At 47.3% G+C, this 17273-nt stretch overlaps 1 protein-coding gene across 2 annotated transcripts; it reads right to left on the bottom strand.

Annotated features, from left to right (window-relative positions):
* Window positions 1–4617: 4617 nt before the first annotated feature.
* Window positions 4618–16209, bottom strand: CLBA1 (clathrin binding box of aftiphilin containing 1). 2 transcript variants are annotated; one of them, XM_075427015.1, is made up of 6 exons: window positions 16162–16209; window positions 14831–15502; window positions 11180–11328; window positions 8625–8754; window positions 6867–6980; window positions 4618–5392 (listed from the first exon to the last, which is right to left on the bottom strand). In XM_075427015.1, the coding sequence occupies exons 2-6, from the start codon at window positions 15278–15280 to the stop codon at window positions 5225–5227; spliced, it is 1011 nt and encodes a 336-aa protein (XP_075283130.1). In that variant the 5' UTR covers window positions 15281–15502; window positions 16162–16209; the 3' UTR covers window positions 4618–5224. The 2 variants fall into 2 exon arrangements, with proteins under 2 accessions (XP_075283130.1, XP_075283129.1); XM_075427014.1 differs by lacking the exon at window positions 16162–16209 and adding an exon at window positions 15864–16048.
* Window positions 16210–17273: the final 1064 nt, after the last annotated feature.

Raw genomic sequence — 17273 nt, forward strand, 5'->3', positions numbered from 1 at the left:
CAAACGCACGTGGTACTTTGCCACCCTTCATTTGGTCTTTTACTCATTAAGATGTAACTTTTCTTCTTTTCTCCCTGGAAATACTGCGTGCCTTACACAGCTTCACCTCCCCTTTGTGCGTCCAGAACGAGGGATGGCCCACAGAGCCTTTGCTCCAGCCAGCGAGGTGGGGGGATTCCTGCTGCAAGCAGGTGACGTGCGTGTGTTTGCGCCGAGCCATCCTCTGGTTTGTGTCTCCCCAGCCCACGCAGTTCTCAGCGCTGCTTCAGGCGTTGCCGTGCCTGAAAGCATGGGTCAGCTACGAGTGTCCTTGACGTGCGTACTGTTGACACTTCAGGCTTGTGTACTTGTCAGGCTGGGACAAAAACACTGCTGCTCAGTGCTAGTGGGTGGTTGTGTGCCAGTCTGCGCTAACACAAATTACACCACCTGCTTTAGGTTTAAAGGTTTTCATCCTCTTCCTGCTGTGGACCTCTAAAAATGAGATCCTGACTCTTCTGCAATGAGCTTCATTTTCCTGCTAAGACTGCCGTGGCTGCTGCTTACAGACCAGGAATTCTTCCTGCTTTTTGTCCTGGAGCCTGCTGCCCACAGCGTGGAAAGGATAGGTCTGGAAGCAAGGCAGGGGTCTGGCTGCGAGGCGGTGACCATGGTGACGTTAGCCCTGTGCCTGCGTTACTGAGCCAGACAGACCCGCGCTTGTGCTGATGGGTCTTGACATTTGGCAACAGAAAATGCTGCCTTGTGAAGGTATGCTGCAGTTTAGTCTTCTCAGAAAATATTTTTAAAGTATTGCTTTCAGGTCGTCGGGAGGCTCTGTAAAGGTGATGTAGGGTTTCATACACGTCCATCAATTTTAGTCACGCTGAAAGATCAGAACTGAAAAGTAGGCTGAGCAGCGCTGCTCAGCGCGGTGCTGGTTTGAAGCGTGGCTACCTGGGGAGGGCACGTACTGCCCCGAGGGCTCCGTCGAGCTCGCTGTTCCGTGTACTGGAAGGGAGACTTACAAAGACTAACTTGTCAGCTCAAGCAAGAGTGAAGCACAAATGAAAATAACCTATCCATTAGTCCCGTGAGGAAGATGAGTTATAATTAGTTGCAAAACTAATTTTAAACTATTAAAAACCACTATTAAAAGTGAAGAGTGAAGCTATTAAGATGCAGATGTGTGTCGATAAAAGTATGTATTATTAAAGCAGCTGTTGAGGGAAGCTGGGAGCCTTTTGCTGTATTTCGCCCAGCTTTCACAGGCCTCTTGCCTTGACTGGAAAAGAAAAAAACATTGCAACTTCTTTCTGTGTGCTTCCCCCTCGTTAGGAGCCGTGTGTCCCAGCCCAGCGCCAGGCCGGGCTGGCCGTGCTCTGGCTCCCGGGCTGGGCAGCGGGAGGGCGATTGCGGAGCTTCTCGTCTGTATTGCAGTAGCAGGAACTGAGAACTTCTGCCGGGTGTGGCTGGAGCCAGCCTGCTGCATCTGCTGGCGGGGTGCACGGTTTGCCCCTTTTCTGGGGCCTCCAGAGTGCAGCTGGCAAGTGAAACTGGGATCCACAGAGAAGTCTGAGGTTTGACAATTAATTTGAACGCAGCTCATTTTTAGCCAAACTCCCCCTGCCATCTTAACTTGAGTAGGAGTACTTTCGTTTTTTTAATTCCCATTTTTTAATGGGAGGACTATTAAAACTGATCTTCACTATTAACAAGATCAGAGTGCTTTTAAATCCTGTAATGACCCTGCACTTTAAAAAGAACTTCTAAGTTTTTGCAGGATTTTTTTTGTTTGCTTTTTACTCCAAATATTCTACATATGTCCAACCAATGGGGAGCTTATAGTATACTTAGAAATCATCCTAGGGTCTGGAATCCCCCTAGCCCCTTTTTTTTTAAATCAAATTCTTATATTCAAATATTTTTTTGACTTTTAAAAATAAGCCTACAAATACTATCAATATGCTGTTTCTAAAACAAAACTTCCCAACATTTTGCCTTCCTATTCTGCTCAGTTTTAAGGCTTGTTTTTTGAAGTACGTTCCCTCAAATTTTACTTCTGTTCCACCTTTGAACAGAACACGCATTGAAATACTTTCAGTCTTTCACAATGCAGTTGTTCTTTTTTTGCAAAGCTGTTTTACAGTGTTCCTTTTACAGAGGAAACATTTCAGTAACTACACTGAACTTTTTAAAAACTCGATTCTATGGGTATATTTTCCCTCTAGTCTCAGTGGAAGAAAAAGGCCTTTCTGCCTAGCTCCGCTGCCTAAAAGTCTTACCTTGCTTCAGTCTGCGCCTTTTCAAAGTCCTAAGCAAATGCCAGAAGGGTACGGTATTTGCTTTCTGCAAACACAAAGTACAGTTACATGTTTAGTTCATCAAAACTCAGTATTTCACAGCTGAGAGCTCACAAGCAAGATAAGAAATGATGAAATTCGTAGCTTATAATGTACTAAGATCCAAAGTTTTATTTATTTCCTCAGTGCACTGTTTTCACAGAACAAGCACCTGCAACTCCTCCGTGCAGCCGTGCCCTCAGCATGCCAGGAAGGCCGGAGCGAGGAAATGACTCGGGGAAATGAACAGCCAGGATTTGTGTGAGCCGCGGCGGAGGGGTTTCCGCACCCCTCGCTGCCCCGGACAGCAGCAGAAGGCAAGGCTACTTCACACTGACTACACCTGAAAAGCAGCCGCCAAAATTCAGCTGGTGTCCCGAAGCATGCTCCCTTGTCAGTTACGAGGAACGGAGTGCAGCTTTCTCTCTGCGCATACCCCCAAATATAGAATCACAGAATGGTCTGGGTTGGAAGGGACCTCTGTGGGTCACCCAGAGCAGGCTGCACAGCACCGCGTCCAGGCGGGTCTTGAATATCTCCAGAGAAGGAGACTCCACAGCCTCCCTGGGCAGCCTGGGCCAGGGCTCCGTCACCCTCAGAGGGAAGAAGTTCTTCCTCATGTTCAGCTGGAACTTTCTCTGCTTCAGTTTGTGCCCATTGCCCCTTGTCCTGTCGCTGGGCACCACTGAAAAGAGTCTGGCCCCATCCTCCTGACACCCACCCTGCAGATATTTATAGGCATTTATAAGGTCCCCTCTCAGCCTTCTCTTCTCCAGGCTAAACAAGCCCAGCTCCCTCAGCCTTTCTTCGTAGGAGAGATGCTCCAGTCCCTTCATCATCGTACGCAGATTGTGTCCAGGTTCTGGTGAGGGCGAGAGGGCTGCCAGGACTCCACAGCCTTGAGGCTGAAGGGAATTACTTTGTGATTTTGAATCTGCTGTCTTTTTCTTTGGAGAGGTGAACTTGCTCACCTTGGCCCAAGGACAGGAGGCAGAAGTTCTTGCAGTTGTGCGGCCCTTGTTTACAGGCAGTAGGGTCTCAGGTGGCCCAAAGCATCTGGCTGAAAAAAGACAGACCTGAAACGTGGAGCTCATCACCTTTGGAACCCCGGTAGGTTTTTTCCCCATTGGACCATGGAGGGCTGAAACCTTTTCTTCTGCAGTCTGTGCCTGGGACAGGGCTGTGAAACCTGCTGCTGTGAGGGAAAGATGCTTTATTCACCCTTCTCCCGGGGGGTAACGGTGCAAAACCTTCTTTGATACATTCATCCTACGTTAGCAAAAGCAAAGGGAAACTTGAAAGCCCAGCAGAAACGCGGGCCTCTGGGGTCTGGTGTGTCACCCGGTGCTGTGCCTGCTACAGATTGCCCCCTCGAGCCCCTCTGCATGGCCCTGCTTCTCTGAAAGCATAAAAATGGGATTTTATCCTTATAATCGATTTCAGTTATGTTTAGTACCCACCTCAACTATCCATTCGTCATTTACTGGCAATTCACTGTTCTGTGAGTTTATGACTACAACCTTTTTAATACGTGTTTGAGTGCTCCGAGAGACTTACAAGGGAAATTGAATTAAAACCAAAAGCGGGCCCTGCTCTTGTACCCACGTGGAGTTTTCAGTCCGGCCCTGCAGAACCCCCCCCAGGGCCAGGGAAGCTCTCAAAGCAGCTGTCAGGCAGCGGCAGGTACTTCTCCACATGGCCTGTTCCCATCTACTGAGTGACCAACGCGCAGCTCAGCCTGCGCTAACAGCGCCGAGGGTCGTAAGCATTGCTGAAGTTGTAAGTTGTTACAGCAGTCGTAGTTTCGCTGCTGAACAGTTCGCTAGATTGAGCGTTGGAGTCTGCCAGTGTTTTATAGTGTTTTTAATTCTCCGAACAGAATAGGCGCATCATTAATTAACTGACTTAGTTTTGGAATATCCAAGTTTGTTCCCTGCTTTTAACACATATCAGTTGCAGTGCTTAGCAACTCTTTAAAATAAAAAGCCATACAAAATTCTCATATTCAGAACGGCCAAAGCAGTAAATAGATTAGTAACTTGTGTAAAAGTTACTACCAATGAATAAATAAAGCTGTTGCTCTTGACAAGGCAGCACCACGGATTGTGCGAACAATAGCGAGGTGCATCATCTCCTCTGGCACTCCAGCATGCGGGAGTGACTGGAACACTTTCAGAGGGCAGCGATTTGCAGCACTGTGCAGCGCACGTCCTGAACCGCACCGCTGTGCAGCTGCAACAGGCACGGTCATGCGCGGTGGAAGCGTTTGGCGGCTGAAGGAATCCAAGAAGTCCTGTTACAATCAGCTTCAGAGAGGTGATTTATTTCAGTTGGAAACCAATGCTAGAAGAAAGCTTTTCACTGACCCTACCCGTAGTACCACAGCAGGCTCTATCAGACAGAAGTTAAACCAGTTGCATTTTCCCAAACCCCAGTGCAAGCCACCAGACGCAGAAGGCTCCTCTCGCCATGCTCAGCAGCGGCGAAGTAACAGATCTCAGCTGATCCAAACGGGACCAAACACGAGGAGAGGCGGTGTGACCAGGCACACTTCACAAGGCGCCCGAGGTGTGTCTAGATTTTGGCAGGGAAACGAGGTTTTCGATCCAAGTGGCACTAAGGCCCGCAGGGTCAGCAGCTCAGGAGAGCAGTCCACCTTTAAAGTGTGATGGCAGCTGGATTTACGGTAAGAGACATGACTCTGCAGCAAAACTGCGCAGGACAAAATTACACCTTTGACTTCGCAACTAAATAGGATCAACACCTTCTAATAATGTGGCTCTAGGTACTTCACATCTAGTGGTACGTCACTTCCCTAAAGAATGTATGTAGTCTACAGTACCAAGCCAGAAACAAAATGAAGGTGAACCACATTCAGTTCAAAAAGAAAAAGTGCATTCGATTCAACAAACATCACTACTGAAAAATTTCATTTTTAGGTTGTGTGTAGTGAAAATGTGCTTCTTCCTTGGGACTGTTATATATTGCATGTTTCCATCTGACGAGGTGGTTTTCAAGAGGAGGTTACAGGTGAAAAGGTGACGGTGTCTGGAATCCGGTGACACAGAAAGCTGAGTGAAAAATCAAAAATGAAGTTAATTTTTTTTTTCCATCCTACAGTAAGTTAATCACTTAGCATATTTCAATCTAATTTTTACACAGATTTCATGAAAATTAAATTATCAGAAGGGAAAAAAAGAAGACATAACTAGAAAGATAAATGGAAAACATCCCACTATATGATTTAGCTTGCGTACAAATTAGAAATGGCAACATAGATTTCCTAACGAGCTTTACTTCGAGACACAAGCTGCAGGTCTTGTTCCTTCCCTTCAGAGGTAACTCCAGAAAAATACTGTCCACTTACCTTAACTTTACATCATGACTCTTTTTACTTTTACTCCTTCTGCAGCTACCTGGAACCACTTCTCCTTTGCCTAAACCCTGTCCCGTGTTTTACACGTTTCCAAGTGCATGTCAGCCACTGTGATCCCACTCGGGTACTCATGGAAGAAAGCAGAACTGAATTCTGAAGGAACAGGCTGGACAGCCTCTTCTGGCTTGCTTTCTCAATTCTCCAGCCTAACATCTCTTATGTACGAGGTTCCCAGAACAGTGCCCACCTCCACTGTCCAAAGCAGTAAACAGAATAAAACACAGCAATGAAAGTGTGCCTCAAACTGTGCATCTCCACAGCAACAACAGTCATTCCAGTTTGTTCTCCACTGAGGAAGGGACCTTGTGATAAGAACAGTCACCCAAAATACTCTGTTAAAAACAGAACGTGACTGATTGTTTTTAAAGCAATGGGGAATGACAGAATTTTCCTTTCAGCTTGCATTGCTTTAGCAAGAAAGAAACAGAGCTTATTAAGACCTGTTTGACCAAAGACATAAATGCACTAACAACAAAGTATTTCGATTTTGTTCCTCTGTATGTTTTGTAACACAGCTTAAAAATAGTAATGTTCTCAAATCTTTATAATTATAACATCGGTTCTGCCTTCCTCCTTAAGTAGCTCCTGTTTTCTCCTCAAGTGAACAAACAAAATCTGAATCATTCTGAGTATCTGAAACGCAAGTCTGAATGCAATTTCTTCTCTACCAGCTTTGCTTCTAAGGTCTCCCTTCCCGTGTATTTTAGGAGTGAGTTACCATCATCATTCTCAGTGACTGACTTGTTGATCCTTCTACAGACAGGCTAATTCTCCTTTGTCATCAGAGCATTCTGACGGGATTTTATGTATCGCTGCTCCCTCTCAACCAATGAGTAATTTGGCCTAAAAGCCAGCTGGTGTAATGAATTACCTTGTATTTCAGTATCCCCCCCATTATGTTGCTTTGCATTTGGTACCTTATATTGTACCTTTTCTAAAGCTGTCAGACAGGTTTCAAAGAGTAAAAAGCAACTCCACATCCAAACAATGATACCAGGACCAAACAATGACATGAGGACATATGCTAGAACAGCTGGCTACAGCACAGAGGAACACGGGAAACACAGGCTGTGATTCTTTGAAGTACTTACCTTCAGAGCGATTCTTACCTTGGTCTGGATCAGTGCTTTGCAGTCATTAATACCGAATCCATCAAATCTGAAGTCCTCATTGTCTTTAACATTCGATTCCTCAAAAAAGTCATCCTGGCTCTCCGAAAAGTCCTAATAAAACGTCATTTGCATTTTCTTTATGCATTTCTATCTGATCTCAAAGCATATAACCTAAAGAGAAGTTTCCCTCAGGTAACAATAACTACTAGATTTTACTTTCTGAAACTGTATTTTGATTTATCATGTGCCCCCCTTGCATTAAACAATTTTATGCCAAAACAAGTTCTACATACATGAATCTAATTGTGATTTAAATTAATAAAAAAGCCATTTCCAATTAAAATTAGCCTTAACCTACACCAGAAAATAGCCGAGAAATACATCTCCATCAGTAATGTTAAAAACAATGCAATTTTCCAGTACTAGAAAAGAAGTAATGGCAAAAGTTTAAGCTGCTTGGGCATGGATTTAATGCTGGTGCATCTATGGGCAAGACAGGAACAGAAGGGAGTTTAACTATGTTGGAGAAATGCCTCCCATTCTCTCCTGTTAAGTGTCAGTTCTATAACTGACTTTCAAGTGCAGAATAGGTCCTATACCTTCAGCAGATCTATTCTGTTTGTATATGACTTGCATGAAAGGTCACGTATGTCCATAAAATGAAAGCCACACGCAGCATCCCACCCCTCATGCTTCAGCAATCAAATTATCAATTGAAACAGTTACTTCTGGAAACCACACGTGACTCATCCATCCCAACTAAATAACCAAGTTGAATACTAAACCATCTCCAATAGCTTTATCTTCTCAGAACAAGAGAAGGCTCCAGGGTGACCTTACAGCGGCCTTCCAGTACCTGAAAGGGCCTGCAGGAAGGACGGAGAGGGGCTTTTCATAAGAGTGTGTAGGGATAGGACCAGGGGGAACGGCTCTAAACTAAAAGAGGGCAGATTTAGATTGGATATTAGGAAGAAATTCTTCACCATGAGGGTGGTGAGGCCCTGCTTCAGGCTGCCCAGAGAAGCTGTGGCTGCCCCCTCCCTGGCAGTGTTCAAGGCCAGGCTGGATGGAGCTCTGAGCAGCCTGGGCTGGCAGAAGATGTCCCTGCTCATGGCAGGGGGGTTGGAACCAGATGATCTTTAAGGTCCCTTCCAACCCAAACCATTCTATGATTCTAATATTAAACAGAGACATTTCTTTCTGAGACCCTCTAATACAGCTGGTTTGTTCCCCATTCCATTTAAAACATACTCCTCTTCCTCAAGCCTTGCAAAACCAGAATAATCTGAGGAAAAGGGAAGTGCAACACACTTTCGGTTCGTATACAGTAAAAACATCCAGTAATTACTTTAACAGCCTCTCTGATTTAAATCGGATTTTCACTTAATGGAAATATATTAGAGGCTAACAATTTTCTCATAGTCTGAGCAAAAAAGTAAACCATCTTACCGCATGCACATCTGAAAGCTAATTCTCCATCTATACTAAGGCCGAACGTACCACCTAATGTAACAGGGCGCTTCATAATGGAGACTTCAATGTCAAGACGATCAAAATTTGATCCTGCACAATTTTGTAGTTACTTACGCATAATGATGCAAAAACACTGGACTATCATTTCAAAAGGCTCTCTGTAAAAAAACTTCTGACTCACTCCAATCTGGTTCCTCATGCACCTACACGTACAGCTTGCAGAAAATCAGGTTCATAACCTAGTGTTTATGCTGGCATACTAGCAAACTGTTGTTCAATTACCTTTTGATTTGCATCTATTCCAAGAACACTCAAGAGGTTTTCTTGGCAATGAGATTTACTCCAGGGATGTCTTAAGCTGGGGGTGTTATCAAAGTCTCTAAGTGTTCTCCATATGTTTCCAGAATCAATGCTAGGGAAGAAAACACAGTCTAAGGTTATAAGGTGTACAAAGTTTCCCGTGAATGTATATAACTTAGTTATTTTCGCTACATACAGTTGTGTACTAGCCTACCTTGATTAAAAAGCAACTTAGCTTAAAACTCTTTCTACGTTTGCTCAAACTATCAGCCTGATGTAGTAATGAGCCTGCATGACAATTGACGGAAACAGTAAGTCAACATCACTTCATGTTTGGGCTTCTCAGATAGGAAGCGCATTAGAAGCGTATTTCAGAGACCGTAATATGCCAACAGCTTGCGTTATTCAATTGCGCCTGCGAAACACGGGTAGAGTTCAGCCCTATCAGTTCTGCCCTTTGCATTCTCTGTCCCTCAAACCTTTCCCCTTCCTTCTCCAGGGCAGCAGCCCGCCGCTCGGCTGGGCGACCTGCATCTGCTCTGGACACGCGGGCACTACACAACAAGCCAAAGGCACACGCAGCTGGAACAGTGAGAATTAGAGAGTTCCCTCTACGTCGTACTTTGGGTCCCTACACTGCATTCATCCTGTATAAACCCAGGTGTGCCTTCTGCTTAGTTAGTACAGGATGCACTTCTCATTCACCTCAGTTATTCACCACAGTAGATCAGGGCTCCTTGGTCTGTAGTTGGTACTCTGCTATAATATTGCAGTGCCTTGTACATATATATCACATTTCTCCACAGGTTTGAGGCTGATGAAAATATAATACATATGCAAGGAGCTTGCTGAAAGAACGCCCGCATTAAATGTTTTCACTACATTTCTTGTGATTCCTGCAACATTTCCAAACTATGGTGTGACCCAGCTTTCACAGAATCACAGAATCACAGAATAGTAGGGGTTGGAAGGGACCTCTGTGGGTCATCTAGTCCAACCCCCCCGCCGAAGCAGGGTCACCTACAGCAGGCTGCACAGGATCTTGTCCAGGCGGGTCTTGAATATCTCCAGAGAAGGAGACTCCACAACCTCCCTGGGCAGCCTGTTCCAGTGCTCCGTCACCCTCAGAGGGAAGAAATTCTTCCTCATGTTCAGACCGAACTTCCTCTGCTTCAGTTTGTGCCCATTGCCCCTTGTCCTGTCACTGGGCACCACTGAAAAGAGCTTGGCCCCATCCTCCTGACACCCACCCTTCAGATATTTGTAGGCATTTATAAGGTCCCCTCGCAGCCTTCTCTTCTTCAGGCTGAACAAGCCCAGTTCCCTCAACCTCTCCTCGTAGTGGAGATGCTCCAGTCCCCTCACCATCCTTGTAGCCCTCCGCTGGACTCTCTCCAGTAGCTCTTCATCCTTCTTGAACTGGGGAGCCCAGAACTGGACACAGTACTCCAGATGAGGCCTCACCAGGGCAGTGTAGAGGGGAAGGAGAACCTCCCTTGTCCTGCTGGCCACACTCTTCTTGATGCACCCCAGGATCCCATTGGCTTTCTTGGAAGCCAGGGCACACTGCTGGCTCATGGTTAACCTGTCGTTCACCAGGACACCCAGGTCCCTCTCCGCAGAGCTGCTCTCCAGCAGGTCCACCCCAAGCCTGTACTGGTGCATGAGGTTGTTCCTCCCCAGGTGCAGGACCCTGCACTTGCCCTTGTTGAACCTCATCAGGTTCCTCTCTGCCCAGCTTTCCAGCCTATCCAGGTCACGCTGAATGGCAGCACAGCCTTCTGGTGTATCTACCACACCTCCCAGTTTGGTGTCGTCAGCAAACTTGCTGAGGGTACATTCTAACTCTTCATCCATTTCTAGATGGAAAGCCTCAGGTGTATCCAAAAGTAACTACAATACTGTTCCGTAACTCCAATACTGCTCAGAAGCTGCCGATCCTTCAGAAACACGTAACAAATCTAAAAGCATGCCCGCTGTCTTAGCAGAAAGCTAAGTTAATGTCACTAATTGCTACTAACGTAATGCCAGGAAAGAAGCCAGATGCACCACAGGCTCTGAGGCGCATCTGGTTAAACCTGAGAAGAAGTTACCACCTGGGAAAACAGGGTAAAAAAACCCAGACGAGTGGGTTGTCAGTAAAAGCAGCGGCAACGCTGCTGCCTCAGACGACGGAGAAATTGGTCAGATGTGTTGCAAAGCAAGGACAAGCGAACAGGAAGGACAGGCTGCCTGTCGGGTGTTCTGGCATTCCAGAGGCTTAGTCATGAGGAGGCACACCAACAGCAGGAAAAACCCTAAGCAGGAATTTGTAATTTTGATATATTCCCTTCCTTGTTTTCCAATGGCTAAAACACAGTCCATTTCCTTTAACGACACAATACAAAACTGGTAAGATCTACGTGCTGAAGAGCATAGTGATTTAAAATATTTTTAAGTTCACCTGCAAGTACCACTGATTTTTAAACTACGAAAGAGTGTAACTGCTGACGAACTTTTAAATCTTTTTTTTTAAACTATTGATCTAAACTCATTACCAAAGCTGATTCTTCATAAGTTCAGGAATCCCATCATCTTCATTATTTGCATCAAGTACTTGATCTAAGCTTCTTATGCTCTCTCTGGACTGTGATACAAAGACGTCTGGAAAGCTCAACTTAAATATATCCTCATAGCTGTGGTTTGCCTAGAAAAAACAGAGTTTTATTACATATGTTATACAGGCCATCCCCACAGTTCATGAAGGACCTAGGCCAAAGACTGCAATGTTTCTAGAGACTGTATTATTGCTTGTTTTTAAAATTTCTATTACTATTAATGGCACAGAGGGAGTGAGCCCACAGTTCACCGTTTTGAGTGTTTACCCAGAATTAGAGGAGGAGAAGCGAGAGTCCAAGAGTTTCTGGTGAACCTTTGCCTCTAGCTTCCCAGCTAATAAGTTCTAGCCTGGTTTGCCTGTTAGCACTCAAGACTCCTTCTTCTGCTCAGCTAATTTAATCCAGGTCAAAACCGATGTATACATGAATTCAAAAGCTTGTTTTGCTAACTTAGTATTCAAACACACCTAATTCAGACAAATGTAACATAACTACTAAATGCTATCGTTACCAATAAATACTTGCACTGTGCAACTCCGCGTAAAAGCTGCAGTGAGTATGTCTCTGTATCCTTGCATTTGCACTAAACTTTTTCCAGCCTATGTTAAAAATCAGAACCTGATTTACACACTTGCTCCTCCTCCAGCAGCGATGAGGAGGAGGTTTGGAGGACTGGGCATCACCACTTGAGTGATCCAAAAGGACCCCTGGAAATAACAGGGTTATCTGAAGACTAAGAAATACATATGCAAAGAAAAATGTGCATAATTTACTTCCTGTCCTAAAGGAATGTTATCATGCCATCTGGTCGAGAAGCTTTATCCTTTTATTCCTTCAAAGCAGGAATTACTGCAATTTTCTAAATCAAAGCAATTAATTGACTCCAACACCCTGCAGAGGAACTGCGATCCAGGAGCAGCAATGTTGCGTGAAAATCAGAGAGTGAAACCAGTTTGTTTTCTTTGCCTAGCAATCAGCAATTTAATCTGAAATACATAGGTATGGATACTTCATATTCTGACAGGTTCGCTTAATTGTATTATTACAACAGCTGAAACGAATGGAGGTATTTCCACAGGTTCATTGCACTGAACTCAGGCAAATGCAGTGAATATTGAGAGCACAGACTTAATCTAATGGGCGAATGGGCAAAATCAGAGCTGGTGGAAGGCTTCTGTACTTCTGAGCATCCTTCTAGAAATGGAATTTGTGCCCCGCGCGGCTCCTTCCTGAAGGAAGGCCTTGCCAAACTGCCCATCCTGACGGGCGACTGCCGGCACATTCAGAGGCTCCCGGGTAAAATCCTTTGTGTTATAATATTTTAAATCAATTTGTAAATTATTCCAGCAGACTTCACTTACAACAGCGATACTGTACGGAGGAGAAAAATGTCTGAGAAGCAGAATTCTGTGAAAGCACACGACAAAGCGTACCTGGAGAGTCACCTTCCAGGAAAACACAAACCTCCAAACAGGGACCAAAACCTGAGTGGGACGGGGAGCTACAGAACAGTCAGGCACCGGCTCCTGGCTTTGGGGTGGGGGGGAAATTACCGCCGCAGAAGTGTGAACCCAGAGAAGCACAGGTCTGCCTTGTTTGTAACATTTTCTTGGAGCCTGTGACGTTCCCCCGACATGCACACAAGTCCCTGGTGTTTAGTTTAGCCAAGCCAGATGAAAAGCCCAATTTGCAGGAAAAATGCAAGATTTTTTTTGTGTTATTACTGTCTACTTCAGTGGGTGTTTCTAAAACAAAATTTGGGTATATTTTCGTTTAGCTTGTAGCTTTGTACTGATCATAAAAATATGAATGCACAAATTTCACATCTGTGCTTTCTGAATAAATCCTCTATATCCTATTATATCAGAACACTCCAGTGCTTAAGTAAGTGCACTAGGCCCTCTCACAATGGCCAGCATTTAAAGAACACACACAAAAAAAATCCTTATTCAGTCATATAGGCAAAGTATCCAGCTACTGCAAGGAAATTAGTGATTGTTTTCATCTTAAAATACATCATTCTGCTCCAGACTGACATCATTTAATTAACTGAAGCATGAGATATTGAAGGTCCGGCCTCTGACTTCAGACAATCTCTCAAGGTCCCTTCCAACCTACCTGGACTTTTTTCTACGGGCCGTGCAGCAGACAGAGCCCCAAACCTGAGGAGTTTATGCTCTCAACCAACCGACACAAAAAGCCAGGGATGAAGGACCAGTTACACATATATTTTACACTCAAAGAAACGTCCAACAGCTCTGCGGCTATTCCTCTACCCTGGGACAAGAAAAGACAACTTGAATCTCTAGGCATGGTAAACTTCTTTAGCTCGTACTGGACCTTTCCTTTTGCTTTTATTAAATGCAAAAATAAAGCAAAGCTTTCAGCAAGATGAAGACCTGCTGCCTCCGGAAAGAAACCAAGCAACGCGCTATACGCTATTTCAGCTCCAGTCATTACCTGCTCTCTTTTTTCCACATAAGACTTCTCGTCCCACATTTTCCAGCATTGTGAACAATTTAAATTCTCTGTTTATGCATACCCATAACCAGGTATCTCGTGATCTCCGCGCCATCAGTGCTGGTCAGCTTACCCCACCCGCACCTTTGCGCCCTCCTTCGTAATACCTACTCAGCAGGTGAAGTTCCCGGGCAAGGGCAAGCAAGCCCATCTCCAGAAGCCCCTCAGCTCCCGACACGCAATACAACTCAACCAGCAGACTACAAGCAGTAAGCTATTACTGCCACTGATTAACTCCGTGGAAGTCTTAGTTGATTGCTCTCTTTCTTCAAATGTTTTGATTTAGGATGAAAGTAGTAAGAATGAGGGCGGGTTTGTTTGTACATTCTTATTTCCCTTTTGTTACTTTGCTTAGCTTTGGTGATGCATGTTTGGTAAACATGGAAACATATTAATTGCAACAAGGTATAACCCTTAACCTGAACATTGTTTTTTGTGCCAAAAAGGACACATTGTGTTATTTATTCAGATTATTACTTCTAACATTGTATGAGAGAATGTAACATCCCATGCTAGAAAACGAATGATATTATTTCTTTTTTTTATGTCATAAACTTCCACCCACAATCAGTCTAAAATTCCAGAACGACTGTTGGATTATTCAGGCAGTACATTAAACAACAAAAGTTGTTGTTTTTCCCAATTTCTAACTCAATTTTATACTGGTTTACTTCAATAAGCTTGCAGGCAGCTCACAGAATTTTTGCCCGCTCTGTTTTTGTTACCCACCTTCCCGATTTTTTGTTTGCTATGCTCATTCTTGTCTAGCTTTTACATCACACGTGCTTTGGGGCAAGGTTCATTGTTTCTACGTGCTTACTTATTCCTTGTGTCTAGGAGGGAAGAGGCGCACTGCGTTCTTCAAAGCTCTCAAGCAGGATAACTCAAGCATTTGTCAAACACCGTAAGGAAGTTGCTTTTGTTCCACTTGAGTTAGCTGCAAAGGAGCGGGAGGGTTTCTCTCCCTGCACAGCATTATCCTCCACAGAGGAGACACTCAGGCACAAATCCTGAGACGCAGGAAGCAGTAACCCAAACACTTCTGGCCTTCGGTTTACTATTAACGCATACCTCATGTAGCAAGCTCCAAGCCTCCCGTGTCCCACTGTGCAGAGACGGCTCAGAGCAAAAGCGACCGGCAGAAGTGCCGCTGGCTCCGCTGCGTAAGTCCGCGTCGCCTCTAGAACTTTTTGTTGACTTCACCGAAACTTCAAGATTGTGACTGAATCTCTCCGATTCGTCCAAGGACTCCCTGAAGCTTTCAAAATCACCCCAGGACCCGCTGGGTTCCGAGCTGCTCTCACCAACCCCCCCACAGCTTCTCCCTTTGCTATTCACCGCGGGGAGGCTTTGCTGCGTTACTTTAACATTAACGATTTCTTCATTATTTGTCCTTTCATTCGAGTTACAGGCACTTTCATCGAGAGCCACATCACCTCCTTCAGCTGTCAGGTCTTTTAGAGACATCAGGTGAGACGTGTCTGTATCAGTGAGACTTTCCATTAGCGACAAGTTCTGCATCTTCGTTTAAGAAAAACCGGTTTGTTGAAATCTGCACAAGGAAGGCTACTGAAGTTCAGCCGCATTAGAAATCTGAATATTTCCACAACAGAACCAAATTCTTCGTTTCACCCCAAAGAATGACAGCGCTGCTAGACCAAAGCAGGACGTCCCTCAGGCTCTCCCCCGGCCGTCGGCCCACGCGCGGTGGACTCCGTCTCGCTGTCTGGCTGGGACGTTCGCCTGCAGAGGAGGAATTAGAGATGGACACTTCTGTGATAAGGGCTGTGCGGGAACACAGACCGGCAGCCGACAAGGCAGGAGAAGGGACGCTCGGGTTAAAATAAACACCTTCCCGTATCAGACAACTGAAAATCGCTGCAGGCAAATTATTTAAAATTTACACTTGACTTCACCTGCCCGCACCCGTTAAATCAGTGAGCCGTATTCAGATAATATTTACCAGAAGTGGTCGGGCATTAACGGAGCACAGAGGAGCCGGACCGAAACAACGGCAGGCACCGTCCGGCGCCCATGAAATACATCGTGCGGCTCTCCACCCCCCCCCGCACAGCTCCTCCTGCTCGCCTCTCCCTGCCCTTACCGGAGGGCTGAGCCCAGCACCGGGCCCGGCCGGACGGCGCAGCGCTGCCGAACGTTCCACCGGCTCGGGCAGAGCCGGTAAATTCAGGTCAGCGCCCGCAAACCCGCCCCGTCCCCGAGCCCCAGCCCCAGCCGCCGGCGCTTCCCCAGCGGGAAGGGGCTCCGCTCCGCCGGGCCGCGCTGCCGGGCGGCGGGAGGAGCCGGCGGGGCACGACGCGGCTCCCCAGCCCGCGGGGAGCTGGGGGCCGCGGCCAAGCCTCAGCACCCCCCGCCGCTGGGGCGCTAGGAAACCGCCTTACCGGGCCCAGCCGCGCCGGCAGGCCGCCGGGGGCGGGGCGAGCCGTGCCTGGGCGGGGCCTGCGGGGCGCTACCGGCCGGGGGCGGGGCTATACCGGGAGAGGGCGGGTCCTAGCCGTGCCGGGGCGGGGCCTGCGGGCCGCTACTGGGAGGGGGCGTGGCCTAGGCGCCCGGGGCAGCAGCAAGGGGCGGAGGCGGCTCGGCCCCTCCTCAGGCTTCCGGCAGGCGCGGCCGCCCGCGGCCTGTGCCCGTGCTGTGTCTCTCGCGGTTCTCCAGCCCGCCCCCGGGGCTCTGCCGTCGCGGCTGCCTTCACCGCCATCGCCCCTGGGTTAACGCCGCCGCGTATTAGACCCGAGCCCCGACGCCCGCTCCCCCGGAGGGGGCCGATTTTAAAGTCTCGGGGTGAGAAGGAGGGGACTGATTTTAAAGTCTCGGGGTGAGAAGGAAAAGCGTTCATGGTGTCCAGCTTCTCTCTGCGGCCTGGCGGGCCAAGGACGGGCGGTTTGGCGGACGGTGGTGGCTCGTGCCTGGTTTTGGTTTGAGAATAGCAAAAATCCTCACACGGTTACAAAATCCCAGCATACGGACGTAAAACCAGTAGCGATCAATGCACCCAGTAACACAGCCTCGCCGGGAAATGGTCGGAAGGGGCCAGCCACAGCCTCTCAGGACCTCCCGGCCCTCTCCCCCTTCTGCTGCCCACGAGGGATTTGGCCGTGCCCTCTGTCCCCAGCTCTCTGTCCTGTCCCCCCCTCTGTCCCCAACTCTCCATCCTGTCCCCCCCCTCTATCCCCCCCTCTCTCCTGTCCCCCCCTCTGTCCCCCCTCTCTGTCCCCTCTCTCTGTCCCCAACTCTCTGTCCTGTCCTCCCCTCCCTGTCCTGTCCCCCCATCTGTCCCCCCTCTCTGTCCTGTCCCCCCTCTCTGCTGGGCCCGCGCCCCGCGGGAGGGGTAGCCGGGAGCCGTGGGTCCGTGGGGAGGTCACCCCACCGCCTGGGTGACCGTTTCTGCTGGGTGTAGCTTCTGGGCAGCCCCAAGAAACGGGGGACAGCTGTAAAAGCAAGGAAGAAGGTTTCCTGGAGCAAGGCCCAAAGTAAAAAACTTCTCCTAGGCGCT

Source organism: Opisthocomus hoazin, chromosome 7 (genome assembly GCF_030867145.1).
Source record: "Opisthocomus hoazin isolate bOpiHoa1 chromosome 7, bOpiHoa1.hap1, whole genome shotgun sequence".
Taxonomy (NCBI): domain Eukaryota; kingdom Metazoa; phylum Chordata; class Aves; order Opisthocomiformes; family Opisthocomidae; genus Opisthocomus; species Opisthocomus hoazin.